The following is a 16077-nucleotide window of genomic DNA, read 5'->3' on the forward strand; positions in this document are numbered from 1 at the left end:
GGTAGGAGCTGGATTTGTCACCTCTCTGGAGTTTCCTTTACAGAGATTTGACCCCCTCCTACCTCTTAAGGAGTTGTAGGCCACTTGTCCTGTAACTTTGGAAAACAAAAGAGGAGGGGAAGTTAAGTACCATCTGTCACCATGGTGTGGTTGCCTCAGATGGGTGGGCTGGCCAGGAGGACCTGTCCAGTCCTCACACATCAGTGGTCTTGCCAGGTCTGGGAGCTGCCCCGCTGGCTAGACTTGTCCTCGTCAGCAGCTGCAGAGCCAGCCTGGGGTTTGTGCGTGGAGCCCAAGCCAGCTTCCCGGGACGGAGCTGAGGCTGTCTCCTCACTGTGACTGGAGTGCATGTTTACACCAGCACTTTTTCTGCACATGTATCTTCAATCCAACGAGGCCGTTTTTATGCTGAGTAACAGAAGCCACCAAGCGGCTACTGCATTACGCCTTCCCAGCAACTGGCCGTCGTCTCTTCCTTAACATTTTGTACACCAGACCTGCTTGGCACCACAGGGAGCGCCCCCTCCCCCCAAACCCCTTGCACAATGACATTCCAACCAGCACCAGCCAGAAGTTACAGCCAACCTTGCTGATTCTCACAGGCAGGACCTCAAGTCCATTGGTATGGCCCGTGAAAGTAAGCCATTTCCTAGACAGAGGAGGAAACACTCCTCTCCACACACCTGCTCGGGCCTGTGTAGATGGCACTTCCAAGGAGCCCCGTGCACTGGGAGTCCACGAGCCAATGGACTATGCAAAGACGCCTCAGCATTTCAGGGCTGGTTTCTCTGTTCATCTCCGATTCTGGTGCTTAGGAACAGGGACCCATGTTGATGCCCAAGGGCCAAAAGCTCCCCTTCCTTGAAGGAAGGAGCAGGCCCAACCCTGATGCCCAGTAAGGGGCAACCCTCGGCTTTTTGTTTTTCTTGCTTTTATTCCCTTTTTGTTGTTGGCCTTGTGCTGGGTTTGTTTACAAAAGATGTATTTTGTTTAACCAAACATTAAAAATGAAAAACTCCATACGTGCATCTCCTTCCTTGTCTGCCTGAATTATGTAAAGAAAAAATAATAATCATTAGTGTCATGCTGCTTTAAAAAGAATTCACTACCAGAATCAGTCATCTTTTATAGACTTTGTACTTCATCAAACCTCAGTGGAAAAACCCAGACAAAATGATTTTGGTTCTAAAGAAATCCCTGGGGTATTTTCCAGTTTACTTTTATTTTTTAAAATGAGACTCGAGTTTGAAGACCCCACCTCCAAGACGACCGGCTCTCGATGGTGATTCCTAGAACCAAGCGGAACATCATGCAGCTGATAGAAGGCCTAGATTGTCCCCGACCAGAACCCAGGAGTCACGGTTCTGTGGTCCGCCCATCTGGATTCAGATTCAGTACCTAGCAACCTCTCTGTGGCTATTTCCTCCTTAAAATCTAACTACTGCTTCCTGAAATGTACCGTCCTGACAGATTAGCCATGTAGGCTTAGTACTGTTGGCACCAATGTTAACTGCAGTTAAGTCAGTGCTGACTCTGACCCTTTATAGGGTTTCCAAGAAGCAGCTGGAGGGTTTGAACCAACCTGGCAGCAGTCCAGTGCTTACTCTACAGTATCACACCAGACCTCGGCACCAATGCACAATGCATATTGTTAAATAGGTTGCAAAAATCAGGGCTACAGTTGGATATCGGGGTCACTTTAGCAATTAAATAAACTAGGTTTATTCCTAGTTAATTCCTCCCGCCCTCAGATTATGAATCAGTACTGTATCACTCATACTAATTTATAGTTGCACAGTGTCATCATAGACACAGACCCAAGCCTTTCAGTTGATTGTATCAAGGGATTATCTGCCTGAATACTGGGCAAACATTACCATGAAGAGGTTCTTGGCTAAAAGTGAAGTTCCTTGAAAACATTAAATTTGGAAATGTCACTAACTTGGGCCTCAGGGGCCAGTCATGTGAAGTTGGTGGTGCTGGCTTAGGTGAGCGGTGAGAGAGGCAGAAGTCCCAAGTCTTGTGGAAAAAGTCAAGTCGCCATTGCTGGTTTAAGCAACATTGTGGTTTGTCTCACAAACGCTTACTTTGAGTTTGAATAATTTTTTAAATATTTAAATACAAAAAGGGAGCACGGACAGTTTTTTATACACACACAAGTTTAACAGCCAAAATGCAGAGGAACCGAGATTCTCTATCCCTCAGTCTCCACCCTGTGGCCCGGCTGCTGGACCCCATCCCCGACCAGCACACCCGGGTACACAGTGGCGGTTTTACACTGCAGTTGGGCGGTAGTTCATGTTTCATACTGTGTGCACATGCCTCCCAACAGCTCCATCCTAAAAACAAGTTACTAACAGTCATCAGGGGTACAGTCTTCCTACTGGCACCCATTCCCAACTCACAACTCCACAATGGAGGGGGTCTTCTAGAACAACAGGACAATTTAGGGAGGGGCTTGGGTGGTGAACAACCGTCTACACTGCTGCACTCTGATGTCAGAGTGAAGGCAATAAATGTCAGGATGGCGGGGAGGACACAGTTGACAGCTGGGAGTCAGACAAAGGAGGAAGAATTCTCCCCAGCAGTTTTAGAATCACGTGACAACAGTTAAAAAAAAAAAAAAATCCAAATAATCAGCAGTTCCAACGTTACTGAATTTCAAACTTCTCCCACCAAGACAGTTCAAAACCAGCAGTAATCTAGATTTTTCCTGGAAGCGAAGGTAGAGCCCCTGGCATTCCTCCTGATAGTCCTGTGTTTGGCCCTAGAAGTATCTGTAAAAAAAAAAAAGGAGGGGAGTTAGGGAATTGTACAGGTCTGGTGTGGTGCTGTAGGATAGCCACTGGGCTGCTAACTGTAAGGTCAGCAGTTCAAACGCATTAGCTGTCTTTGGAAACCCTATACAGGGTTGCTATGAGTTGGTGTGGCGCTGCAGGATAATGCACTGGGCTGCAAGGTTGGTTTGAATTGCAAGGTGGGTGGCTCAAACTCAGCAGTCACTCCTTGGAAACCCTATACAGCATCGCTACGAGTCCAAACCGACTTGATGGCATTTAACAACAAAAACAAGTTGGAACTGACTCAACAGCACTAACAAGAAAGATGGCCTTTAAGGAGCTTTGGTGACACAGTGGATGAAGTGTTAGGCAGCTTACTGCAAGACTGGCAGTTCAAACCCTCGACCTGCTCGCTCCTTGTGATAAAGATGAGTTGGTTTGCTTCCATAAAGATTTACAGCCTCCTAAGCCCTAAGGGGAGTCCTGGTGTGGCGCTGTGGGTTAATGCACCTGACTGCAAATCCGTTTGAACTGCAAGGTCGGTGGTTCAAGCTCACCAGTCGCTGCTCGGAAACCCTGTATAGGGTCTCTATGGGTCGGATCCGACTCGACAGCACTTAACAAGTCCTAAGGAGCTCTGGTAGTATAGTGGTTACGAATCGAGATGCGAACCTTAAAAGTCAGCAGTTCGAAACTACCAGCTGTTCTGCAAGAGAAAGATGAGGCTTTCTGCTCCCGTAAAGATTTACAGCCTCAGAAACCCTGTACAGGGTCTCTATGAGTCGGTTGCGACTCCACGGCGCATTACCACCACCAAGTCCTAAGGCCACCACCAAATCCTAAGGAGCAATTCTACTGTTCTACAGGGTCACATAGTCAGAAATGACTCAGGCAGTGGGTGGATCAAGATGTCATTTACACCATTCTGGATGGGGCAGACAAGGTTGACAAAAACAATGCTGAGAGCACAGCCAAGTATTTAAAAGAGCCTGGTCCCAGTCCCAAATCCTTCCCACACATTACCCAGTTGCTGGGGAAATAAACCGGTTGTGTCTCCATTACTGGCCAAAAGCCAGGATTCCGGCTCACCTGCCGCTGTTGCAGTTGCTGCTGCTGCTCCATTTGCAACTTCTCAGTCTCAAAGACAACAGGAAGAACCAGGATCATAAAGGAAGTGGTCCCAATCCATAAGGCTGCCCTAGAAAACCTGCATCGGAGCAGAAAGAGAGAGAGAGAAACACAAAACTCAGCAACCAAGCCTCTCGCCGCCTACGTACTCCATCGTTACCATTCTACCCACCCCTTGCACACAGAAGCCGCATCGCTAGTGACCGGCAGCAGTGCGACGTTCTTCTGCGCTCCTCTACAATGCTGCTGACACCTTACTCAGCTCGGATCATCCGAAATGATCCTCCCAACGGCGCTGCCAGGTAAGAACCCCCACTTCATAGAACAAGACAACTGAGACACCAGTCCAAGGTCACTCAGTGAACTGGATGACAGGCTGGCCTCCAACCCCGTTCCCTGCTTCCAAAGCCAACACCAGTCACCCCACGCACACCCCTAAGCCTTTGCCCTCGGTCCCTTACCTGTACATTTTTTGAGCCACGAAGAGGGAGAGATCAAAAGTGGCTCCGGCCGCCGACCGGACCCTCTCCGGGAACATTTCTGTCAGACCCCAGAGCCTCTCCGACAGGGTCTCATCGAGCTGTGGTGGAAGAGGCGAAGGTCTTGGCCGAAGCCGCGGCATCCACCCCCTCGCCCCCAGGGGACCCTACCTACTCCCGGAAAAGCCGGTCTCCGCTCCGACCTGGCTCCGAGCCCGCAGCACGCGGAGCCCACACCCCCGGGCGGACCTTCTCCCGCGCGCGCCCGGGCCCCCCCTCTCTCCCCCGCAGTCCCGCGGGGCATCAGGACCTCGTCGTCGTCGTCCTCTTCCAGCTCCTCCTCCGTCTTCTCGACGTCACCTTTCGGGAGCAATTCGTCCGGAGGCACAGGCGCCCCAGGGCCAGCAGCAGCGGCGGCGGCAACGGCGGCGGCCATGGCTGTAGGGGACACCGGAAGCGGAAGAGAGGAGACGAGCGATGAGTGACCGCGGATAGAACTGTCCTCCCGGGAACCCAGAGATTGGAGGGGGCGCTGGGGAGACAGCGGCACCTTCTGGATTGGAGGTCTTCCAAACTCACCTTACCCTGTTGTGCCCGCGCTGCGGCCGAAGCCCTGAAAGGCCTTTCGTTTTCGCCCAGTGTGTTTTATATTCTAGGGTTCAGATTCCGACATCCGAATCGACTCAAGGGCACACAACAACAAGAAGACATTGTGGGGTTCCTGCCTCAGTTATTCAGTTCAGTGGATTTAGGGTGGGCACAGAAATCTGCATTTTAACTAGCCTCCCTAGAATCCCACTTTGAGGAAAACTGAGGCAGCGTCATTTTCCTGAGGAAGTGTATTCTTGGTAGAATGTTAAGAGATCAGCACTGGACTGCTAACCGCAAGGTTGGCGGTTGATGACTCAAACCCACCAACCACTCCTGGAAGCCCTATACAGGGCCACTAAGAGTGGGGACAGATAGGAACGGCACTTAAACAATAACAAAACGGTAGAGATGGTTTGTTGGCTGTTTGTTTTAAAACCTTTTATTGTGAATTGAGTGAAGGTTTACAAACAAGATCATCAACTTTACATTCAACGAATCATATGCTTCGCTTAATCTCAATCATTATGTTCCCCTCCACACAACAGTTACCCTGCTTCCTCCCTACTGTTCCTATTTCCATTCCACCCATCTCCCATCCCCTCTCAACTTTGTCCTTAGGAAAATGGTGTCCTTTTGATTTGAAACAATTGATCATTCCATAGTGAGCGTACACTGTAGGCTCAGCACTGGACTGCGAAACACAACGTCGGCAGTTCAAACCCACCAGTAACTCTTCAGAAATTCCATACAGGGTCACTGAGTCAGAACTGACTCGACGGCCCCTAACAACACCACATACCTGTTTACTTACTTGGCTGAAAATTGGGCCACAAGGGTGCGTTCCTTTCTAGACCTGAAGGTGGTCAGGGGCCATAGTCTCAGGTTCGTAGTCTCTTTCTGACCAATAAACCCAGTCTTTTTTTTTAATAATAATTTTGAGTTTTCTCCCACTCCATCAGGGACCCTGTAATGTTGGTGATGGTAGCTGGGCACCATCTAGTTCTGGTCTCACAGTCAGTGGAGATTGATGTTCACATGCTCCATGTGCCCATTAGACTAATTGATTCCAAGCCTCTTCAATTCTTAATACTTTTCTTTGTTCAGCACATGGAGAGACCAATAGCTGCATCTGAGACCCTTCTCATGAGCTTTCAAGATCCCAGACCAAAGTAGGGTGTAGAACATTGTCTTTGTGTGTGTGTATATATATATATATATATATATATATATATATATATAAATTGTGAAGTGCTGTTGAGTCGGCTCCGACCCATAGCGACCCTGTATAGGATCGCTGGTGAGAACCAAGGAGCAGCTGGTGAGCTTGAACTGCCGACTTTGCAATTCAAACAGCTTTGCAGTCTGGTGCCACACCAGGACTCCTTATATGTATGAGGAGCTCTGGTAGCGTAGTGGTTACGAATCAGGCTGTGAACCTTAAAGTCAGCAGTTCGAAACTACCAGCCGCTCCGTGGGAGAAAGATGAGGCTTTCTGCTCCTGTGAAGATATACAGCCTCAGAAACCCTGTACAGGGTCGCTATGGATCGGAACCGACTCAATGGCACTTAACAACATGCTCCCCCATATTCATAGTTGTGTTTGCAGGAAAGGTAAATAAATACTCATGTACAAATATTCTCTTTCAAATTCTTAGTATTTGTAGAATACATAAATGTATCTCCTACTTGTCCTCCCTTATCCATTTGGCCTATGTCTCAATCCATGTACCTTCACACAGAAACTGTTGTTCCAAAGTTGCGTATATGTCAGTATTTACGCCTATCCCTGTAAGCTCTTGCATACCTCACTGTGTCTTCACCCATCAGAGACTTTCATTAATATGATCCCCCTCACTGATCTCACACCACACATCCATCAGCAAATCCTGCTGGGCTCCACCTTCAACACAATCATTCCCCCTTCTGCTACTTCCGTGGTCCCGGTCTTAACCTGTGATGTAGTCAATTATTTAATCTGTCTCTTCTAGCCTCAGTTTTTGTAACTCCCACCAATCAGCTCTTTTCCTGATGGCCCTCGGTACAAGAAGGTAGAAGATACTGATAGGAAGACATGATTTAGTTGTGAAGGATTGTCAAGAGAGCTAGGACAGTGGAAACTTGGAACGCTAACATGTGTATAACATGAACCATCTCAGAAGCAGGAAGGGAAGTGCTCACTACCAACAAGGAAGAGCCAGGAGTGGAGCATGCTCTTTGGACCCCCAAATCCCTGCACACTTCAACTCAGGGACAGAAAGCTGTGACCTCAGAGCAGGGGCAGCAGCAGAACCAAGAGTTAGAGCAGGAGCCAGGGCGGTGGACTCCCTGGCCATGGAGCAAGTAGAGCTGAGTGACTTTGGGTAAGAGGCTCATTTGTGCACTGGGGTGCTTCCAGGCACTTAATTGGGGAACTAGGTTTGCTGGCCCACGGAGGGCCTTCAGGCTAAGTCTTAGAGCAGATGGAGTGTCCCGTGAGCATTCAGCTGCAGCCCTAAAGGAGAGGCACTGTAGGATCAGCACTGGATTGCGTAAACAAGATCGGCAGTTCAAACTCACCTGCTGCTCCTCAGAAACCCTATATAGGGGTCACTATGAGTCAGAGTCAACTCGATGGCACTTAACAAAAGAGCTTTGTGGCATTGTCCAAGGGACAGTCTGTGGGCTGTCCTGATTGGAAAAAACCGTGAATTGTAACCTGTTACCTTCCCTAAGAACCCCCTAACTCTGAGTATGGTGTCTGAGTGCTGTTTGGCCATTGCAATGGATTATGGGACCCGGCTGAACTGAGCACAGTGAGGTGGATTGTTGGTTCATTTTTGGCATAGACCCCGTAGGTCCTCACCACCCAGCAGCTAGGGGCTCCTTTTTAAAAAAAAAAAAAAAACAGTTGGCTTATGGCACCCCTCTGCTCAAACTCTCCAAAGGTATGCTTCCCTATCACTTAAAAAATAATAGCTTCCCTTCTTCTCCACAGCCCCACATAGTGCAGGGTGTTTGGGGTATCTGACTCCAGCTCCCTATGATGTGGTAGGGGTGGGCAGAGGAAGCCACAGCGCTACTGAGCTCAAAGTCTCAGTCCTGCTTCCCACCCCTCTTAGCTGGCCACATTTTTCATCTGGAAAATGGCGACGGTGATAACAAACTCGAAGCCTTTTGATGAACTTTGGAAATCAGTGTTTCGCTCCCAGGCTGTTCTATGACGTGGCCGTCGATGATACTGATCTAGGGATAAGTAACGCTTCCTGCTTCTCTTACTGCACCTGAACTTACAGCTGCCTATTATTTGTATCCTTTCCCAATGTCTTCTGAATTAAGAGGTCTCTGGAGTCCTGGTGTGGTGCTGTAGGCTCAGCACTGAACCACACCCCAAAAGGTCAGCACTTCAAACTCACCAGCCGCTCCTTGGAAACTCTCTACAGGGTCGCTGTGAGTCTAAACTGACTGGACAGCACTTAACAACAACAACAACCTACATCAGAGAGTAAGACCAAGGATGGAGCCACGATTCCGTGCTTCTTCTAGCTAATCCCTATTATCCGGTAAGGACAGACTGACTACACAGAGTGTCTGAGGTTGTCATCCGGCTCCTCTCCTTCCCCGTGGGCCATGGAATCAGGCAGCTTCCGTTCCTCACCCTCAGTGTCCATCCCTCGACTTTGGGAGCTGGACCCCCTCTTACTATCCTTGGCCAATTCTCTTCTCCAGCTCACAATGACTCCCCAAAATTCCCGACCAAGAATCCAGTCCCCACCTCAGACACTCACTGCCCAGCCTGGGTCACCAAAAGAGGAAGGCAAGGAGTCTGGGCAGAGATCACCTGCTTCTGTTCAGCTCAGCCTCTGCTGTGGCCCTGGATGCTGGAATGTTCTTCCATAAGGGTGACATTTTCCCACAAGCATGAAATTCTGTCTTTACATGGAGCAATGGGAGCTTGGCCTCCAAACTCCAGGAACTGAAATATGTTTTCTTCACTCACTTGGGTGATATTCATTTAACATCATTTAATAAAAAAGAAATAGTGTAAACAAGAAAGTAGTACACACAAAAAATAAGAGTGCTGCCCTGGGACGCTCGCTGGTGCTTGCTGAGGTGGTGGGGACTGAGGTGGCGGTGGGTGTGGGGGAGAGTGGCCTGAGGGACAGAGAACTGGGAGCACTGCCCATCCAAGACCCAAGCTACACCCCAGCACTCACATAAGGGTGTAGTCCAGTGAGGGCGAATCTGGCGAGCACCTGAAGGCTTACCATCAATCACCCTGGACACGGCTGCTCTCCAGACCGGCATCCCTACTCAGTACACCCAGGACCCACTGCTAGTTTCTGCCTGGACAGGAATTTCAGTTTCTCCCATTACGTGGTCACCTATTATAAGGTACTGCTCCACTAATTTGGCTTAAAAAACCCCTCGGCCACATCCTACTACCCTGATTAGTGGGTTTCTCTCCAGTTCCCTAACAGATCTCTCTGGTGGGGCGGGGTGTGTGTTGTGTGTGTGTCTTCATTTCCTCCTCCTGCTGACACTCTTCAGTTCATCCAGCTCCTTCTCCATCAGGTGGGATTCGGCAGTGGTCTCAGAGAGCTGAAAGTTAAGCAGCAGGTCATCAGGAAGGAGGACATCTCTGGGCTGTAGTTCAGATTTGCAAGGCCTTCTGGCATTTCTTGGGCACTGACAGCCTCCTTGAGGGAGAAGCCCTTTGTACCTGGGCAGAGCGTAGCCATCTGATGGCCCAGGGTCCCAGAGCTTGAAGAACATTCACAACCCACCCCTCAACTTTGCTGGTCACCTTCTATTGCGTGGCCCTGCATTACAGAGGCCTCAAGGGTTTGAAAGGTGCTTCTAGAATGAAAGGATTCTACAACTAAAGCCCTTCACTTGCTCCTAGGCTACAGCTCACAAAAGTGGCATCACATGATTTGGAAAAGGAAATGCATGAAAAAGAAATGTCACTTTTTCACTGGGATCTTTCAGTGGACTTTTGAGTAGAAGGCTAAAGATGCTAAAGAGAGGAAAGGGAAGACACCAAGTAGAAGTCAGCTTACTGGGAAATAAGAGCTTGACTGGCTTTACCTGTACGAACTCTTAATCCTTACGGAACAGTCCTACAAAGCAGATATTAAAATGCCCATTTTATTGCTGCCGAAACTAAGACACAGCAGCGAAGTGCCTTGCTAAAAAGTCAGTGAAGGAGGTGGACTAGTCACACAGGTAGTTTAAAATTCAGAATAAACTCCTAACCATCACCACGCATGCTCTCCTGAGCTCGCACCTCTAGGCCCAACAGGTTTCTGGGGTTTTAAAAGCTTCCAGAAAACACCAGGAATGCAGAGTGTGCCCACGCCTACTTGCACACCTCCACCTCTAGCCCATTCTTCCCTCTCCCTGGAATTTCCTCCACCCAGCCTCCATTCCTGCCTTTATCCTTAACAATTCTGCTCAAACACTCCTTCCTCTGTGAGGGTCTGGACTTACCTGAATGAATTTCTCACATTAGACCCTGTACAGATCCTATTGCCCTTACCACAAGGCATTATAATGATGTTTACTGCCCATCTCACCCAGGATGCAGGGGCTGTGTCTTAAAATCTGTTTTGACATCACAGTATATAGTAGAGCACCTGGACAAATTGGCATTCAAGAGAAAACGACTCAAGAAAGCAAGGCCAAGCATCCCTTCCCACCATTTCCTCACCATGTCTAGCAGGATGTCCACTTTCAGCCGCAAGAGATTGTTCTCTTCCTCCAGCTGCTGGTTTCGCCTGCGAAGGCGCTGAGCCTCCCTCCGGTCCATACCTGCACTAAACCCAGTGTCTACAGAAAGATGAGGAGTGGGAGTTACAAAGGGGATTTCTTTCCACCATCTGGCTTGATAAACAAAAGCAGGAAATGGAGCCCACCTGCTATCCACTGGCCATTCTCAAACTTGAGGTTTTGTCCTGCCAGGTTCATGGTGGGCGTTCCGTAGTCAAGGCCCAGCTCCACCTCCCGGGTGGACCGGTCCAACTGTGGGGAGACACCATGGGATGGTTTCCAAGGCCCAGAATACAGGCTGTGTCCCCAGCTCCCTCTCCAATGGTTATAGGCTCCCAACAACTTGTTTCTTTTCTCGAATCATTAGTTTGCACATTAGTTTTTTTAAAAGGCCAGAGAATCAGATAATGCACAATAAAAGTGTTTAAACTATGCAAGAGAATGAATGTAGCACTTTATACAAGGGACATTTTCCTAAACAACTCTACATACTGAGCTGTGTGGAGAGAATTGTTTTATATCTACTGAACACTTATAGTTTAAGGCCTTATTCTATACACTTTTAAAAGAAAACAAGCAGACTGTTTGGCTGATAGAATATCAAGTAAGCTGTTTGCTGTAGAGGCACCAAGGCAAGAAAAGTCAGTCCATTAAGGAAGAACCCTCTTCTAAGACTGATATGAAAAAGGACCCCCTGCAAGCAGTCTAGTATGCTCACTGGTGACCACCCTGGTTTCCTTGTCAGTGGAAGTGGGGGAAATGCAACAATGAAGACATGGCTGAGTTTGGTCATGTCTCAAAAACACCCGTTGACCTTGAGATGAGACAGAGAAGAGGAAGGGCTGGCTGGTCTGAAGTTTAGGGAGATGTGTAAACTCCTGGATACTGACCTAGTCACTGGGGGTTAGAGCTGACAGTGAAGTGGCCATGTAGTCTGAAGTGCGGGGAGGCATGCGTGAACTCCCAAACTTGAAGATAGTACCCATTTGACCTAGTTTGGATGGTTACATGACCAGAAGTCGACCAGATGAAGATAAATATGCTTGATACTGTGGTGTTGTTGTTGTCAAGTGCCTTTGAAATCAGTTACAACTCATAGCGACCCTGTACAGGGTTTCCAAGGAGCAGCTGGTGAGCTTGAACTGCTGACCTTGCAGTTCAACCCGACTTTGCAGTCTGACGCATTAACCCACAGCGCCACACCTATGGACAGGCAATTTAGACACTGGATATCAAAAATGGGGGTCTCTAAAGTCCTGGTGTGGTGCTGTGGGCTAATGCATCAGACTGCAAAGTCCTTTGAACTTCAAGGTCGGTGGTTCAAGTTCACCAGCTGCTTCTTGGAAACTCTGTACAGGGTCGCTATGGGCTGAAATCGACTCAACAGCACTTAGCAACAACAATAAAGGCACGAAGTGGCTGAATGAGGAGGGGAAGATAGAATCCCCACTGACTAGTTTTCCTCTTTTCCAGATGAATCTAGTGAAAGGGGACGAGGGGTGATGCTGATAGGATTTTATGATTCAGTTGTGAGTACCTGTTAACAGGATTCATTGCGATGGTCACAACGGTAATTATAGGAGATGTGTAAGTAAAAGTAGGGAGAAGTTAATCTTTCACTTCAAGAACGGAGGATCTCAGGACAATCAAGAAGGATGAGCCTGAGTGGAGTGTGAGATCCTATTTACAAAAGTGGTGACACAGATGGTGGCAGAGGCGATGGCATGGAGAGGCAGAGCAGCTACGAACTCTAAGCCTCTGAACTGAGAAAGGCTGTATGCCTGTGGGCAGGAGGTAGGCTTGCAAAATGTGCCCTTTGGACATTTAAAGGAATTTTTTTTTTTTTTCATTTTGTATGAGTATATCAAATATTTCTGTTTTGTTGATTTGAAAAATAAGATGTAAAAGGGAAACCACAGGGAAGAAGCAGATTAATTGTTGTTTCGAGAAGGGGATTATAATCATTGAGATGAAACAAAACGTTTCATCTAAAGGATTGGTTGTAGGTAAAGCTAATGATCTTTTCTGTTAACTCAATTCACAATAAAAGGTAAAAAAAATTAAAAGATTAAAAAAGTCCTTTTTGAATATTAATCAGTAAAAAGGCATAGAATTCTGAAGTCTATTTGGGAGTGGCTATTTTTGTGTTTTTTTTTAATGTCTGACCAGACAATTTACATTGTCAGCTACATAACTCACTAGTCACCACCTGAGTCAGGACTAGGTGCAGGTGATACCGAGCTGCCTGCCACTGATCGCCTGGATCTTCAGGTGAGACCCCAGCTTCTCCACAGGGGAAGTCCCTCAGGTATGTGAGGTGAGGCAGGCCAGGCTCCCCTGGAACAGTCTACTTCAAAGGAGAGCATCTGCCCATCTCCCTGCCATGCCCTAGCCATGTCATTTTTCTCCATGGCACAGAGCACCAGGGGATAGATAGTTGTTCTTGCTGTTGCTAAGTGCTGTCGAGTCGGTTCTGACCCATAGTGATCCTGTATAGGGTTTCCAAGGAATGACTGGTGACTTTGAACCACTGACCTTGTGGTTCAAACTGACTTTGCAGTCCAGCGCATTAACCCACAGCACCACAGCAGGACTCCGTGGATAGACGGTTTGTTGTTGTTAGGCGCCATCGAGTTGGTACTGACTCATAGTGATGCTGTGCACAACAGAACCAAACACTGCCTGGTCCTGGGCCAACCTCACGATCGTTGCCATGCCTGTACCTTTTGCTGCTGCCACTGTGCCAACCCACGGCATTTGGGGTCTTCCTCTTTTTTCTCCGACCCTCCACTTTGTCAGGATAGACAGTTGCTGTTTTATTAAATTATACAAACTTTCTGACACATACAAAGGGGCTTCAAAAAGTCGAGGGAAAAGTTCCATGCTCTTTTTGTTGTTTTTATTTTCCTTTTGTGCATTGGGTGAATCTATTATCTTTTCATTTCATTTTGCGGTGCACTGTTGGAAGCCCCTCGTATATGCTTTACAAGTGCAGATATTCAACTCCCTTCGCCCCCGGCGTTCTCCTTAGCCCACTTCTCTAGACCCAGAGCCTATATGAGTGCTTGACACGTAGCATGTTATCAATGACCACGTGTTGAATGAATGACTAGGGATACACATGGCAGACAGAGGGACTAGCATGCACAAAGGTGGGCGGCTGTGACGCTTGTGTGCCTAAAGCATACCGCATAGAGGGCAGGGGCAGGGAGGAGAGCTGGGCGAGGCGCTCCTGAGGAAGAAACCCTTTGTAACAAGGACCCTGCCCTGCAGTAATGTTGTTGTTGTTATGTAGTGCTGTCGAGTTGGTTCCAACCCATAGCAACCCTGTACAGGGTTTCCGAGGAGCAGCTGGTAAGTTTGAACCACCGACCTTGCAGTTCAAATGGCTTTGCAGTCTGGCGCATTAATCCACAGCGCCACACCAGTAGTAATGGGGAGCTCATAAAATCCACATTGCCGTACAAAGCACTGTGGGGTCTCTTCCCTACAGGGAGGGCTGCGCTCACACAGGACATGGGATCAGGAACATTTGTTCCTCTGATGCTAGGCAGGGAGGGAAGAGAGTCTTTGGGCACCAGAAATCGAGAGTCCAGGTACCCACCTGGTTTTGACTAGGAACAAGAGAACAAGGGGCTCAAAGACACAAAGGCCAGGGTGAATGCTCAGTTGTGAATGCTCAGTTCTAAGAGCTCTGCTGCTCTACCCTGCTCACTTCATGCTCTGACTGGCAGGCTGGGTGTGTGAGAGCCACATGGGCAGATAGGATTAGAGCAAAGTACCTGGTCACAGAGGTTCCAGCAGAAAAGGCCTGCTTCATTGTGTACCTGGGGTCTGGGTGTGTTTGTACAACAAGGGACAGGGGGAGAGGAGTCACCCAACTGGGACTGGAATTTGCTAAACTTATCATTTAAAAAAAACATAGAGATCATAGTGTGGAAAGCTATCGTTTATCCCAAGGCTATTGGCTTTACTCCAAATGTTCTGGGGGTCTCTTTTTTGAAACTGCCTTTGAAGCTGTGGAATATCCTTTTGAATGCCATGAACAGAGGCAAATGATCATCTTTCTCAATAAATTTGATTCTTAAAAGTGACTAGAATTTATTCCTGGCCAATTCTTTGAAATAAGGTGGAAGTCCAATTGGATAATATTGTTTGGGGCCAAAATCCATAGTGAAATGGACTGTTTTATTCAGTTCTCCAACAATAACTTCTGATAATAATCTCCAACTAGGAATCCAGAAAGACATTTAGAGCAGTAACAAGGAGAGGAGGTTACAAGGCTGCCTGGAGGACCCCACTTTCCACCAGAGACTGGGGCTGACTCCAGTCTCAACACTCACAGAGTGAAGGTTGGATAGAGAAGCTGACTTCCGAGGAGGTGTCTTCTTCGGGCTGAATGTGTTCCCAAAGAGCGGCATCTTGAGCTTGAAGAGGAGAAGGTCAGCCACTGCTCTTCCTTTATCTAGGGTCAGAAAAAGTCAGAGGTGAAAAAAGTCGGATTAGTGGCCTGATGCCATTGGCCTCAAATCATGGAGACACACTTTTGCTACATGGCTCTGAGTACAAACTATTACCAGTCTTGACAATAGCTCCCACATGTTTAATGTTTACTCTGCTGGAATGCTAATACCTGTGGTGGTGGTGGTGGTGGTGGTGGTGGTGTGCCGTGGAGTCAGTTCCAACTCACAGTGACCCTGAAGAGGGTTTCCAAGATTGTAAATCTTTACGGGAACAGAAAGTCTCATCTTTCTCCCGCGGAATGGCTCGTAGTTTCGAACTGCTGACCTTGAGATTAGCAGCCCGACTCGTAACCACTACGCTACCAGAGCTCCTTGCTAAGATCTTTACATACAGCCCTGTGATTGGTGCCTGTGATCACCTCCATCAGACGTGTCCTAAGTGGGAGATGGATTTGAACTCAGGTCTGTCGGCCCCACAGTTTGTAACCACTTTACCTGACCTACTGGTCTTAAGCTTCGTCACAAATTGGCATGACCAGATTTGCAGCCTAGAGCAGTCAGTGCATTCCCTACTAGTCCTGTACAACCTAAGAAGGACAAGTGGGGCCACAGCTCCTCAGGCAACCCATTTTAAAGAAAGGAAGCTTTACTTATAGTTCAGTCCAGACTGCTAACAGTGCCTCTCACTTGGTCCATGTGTCAGGAGGCCACCTGACCTGTGAGGTGACGTAGCTCATACTCCGGTTCTTGGTTCTGCTGCTCCTGGTTCTCTGCCCCTCCTCCACCGTCCCAGCTTTCTATCCCTGGGTTGAGGTGGTTCAATGTTGAAGGGTCCAAAAGACATGCTCCATTCTTGGCTCTTTTTCTTTGGTGGTAGTGAGATCCACC

At 48.1% G+C, this 16077-nt stretch overlaps 2 protein-coding genes across 2 annotated transcripts; both read right to left on the reverse strand.

The window, feature by feature from the left end:
* Positions 1 to 2558: 2558 nt before the first annotated feature.
* Positions 2559 to 4843, reverse strand: TOMM22 (translocase of outer mitochondrial membrane 22 homolog (yeast)). The gene is made up of 4 exons (XM_006865182.1): positions 4698 to 4843; positions 4370 to 4488; positions 3870 to 3987; positions 2559 to 2777 (listed from the first exon to the last, which is right to left on the reverse strand). Exons 1-4 carry the CDS (start codon positions 4821 to 4823, stop codon positions 2703 to 2705), a joined length of 438 nt encoding a protein of 145 aa, XP_006865244.1. The 5' UTR covers positions 4824 to 4843; the 3' UTR covers positions 2559 to 2702.
* A 4632-nt stretch (positions 4844 to 9475) lies between these two features.
* Positions 9476 to 15175, reverse strand: CBY1 (chibby homolog 1 (Drosophila)). The gene is made up of 4 exons (XM_006865183.1): positions 15070 to 15175; positions 10873 to 10978; positions 10668 to 10786; positions 9476 to 9556 (listed from the first exon to the last, which is right to left on the reverse strand). The coding sequence occupies exons 1-4, from the start codon at positions 15145 to 15147 to the stop codon at positions 9476 to 9478; spliced, it is 384 nt and encodes a 127-aa protein (XP_006865245.1). The 5' UTR covers positions 15148 to 15175.
* Between the last annotated feature and the right edge of the window lie 902 nt (positions 15176 to 16077).

Source organism: Chrysochloris asiatica, unplaced genomic scaffold (assembly GCF_000296735.1).
Source record: "Chrysochloris asiatica unplaced genomic scaffold, ChrAsi1.0 scaffold00076, whole genome shotgun sequence".
Classification (NCBI taxonomy): domain Eukaryota; kingdom Metazoa; phylum Chordata; class Mammalia; order Afrosoricida; family Chrysochloridae; genus Chrysochloris; species Chrysochloris asiatica.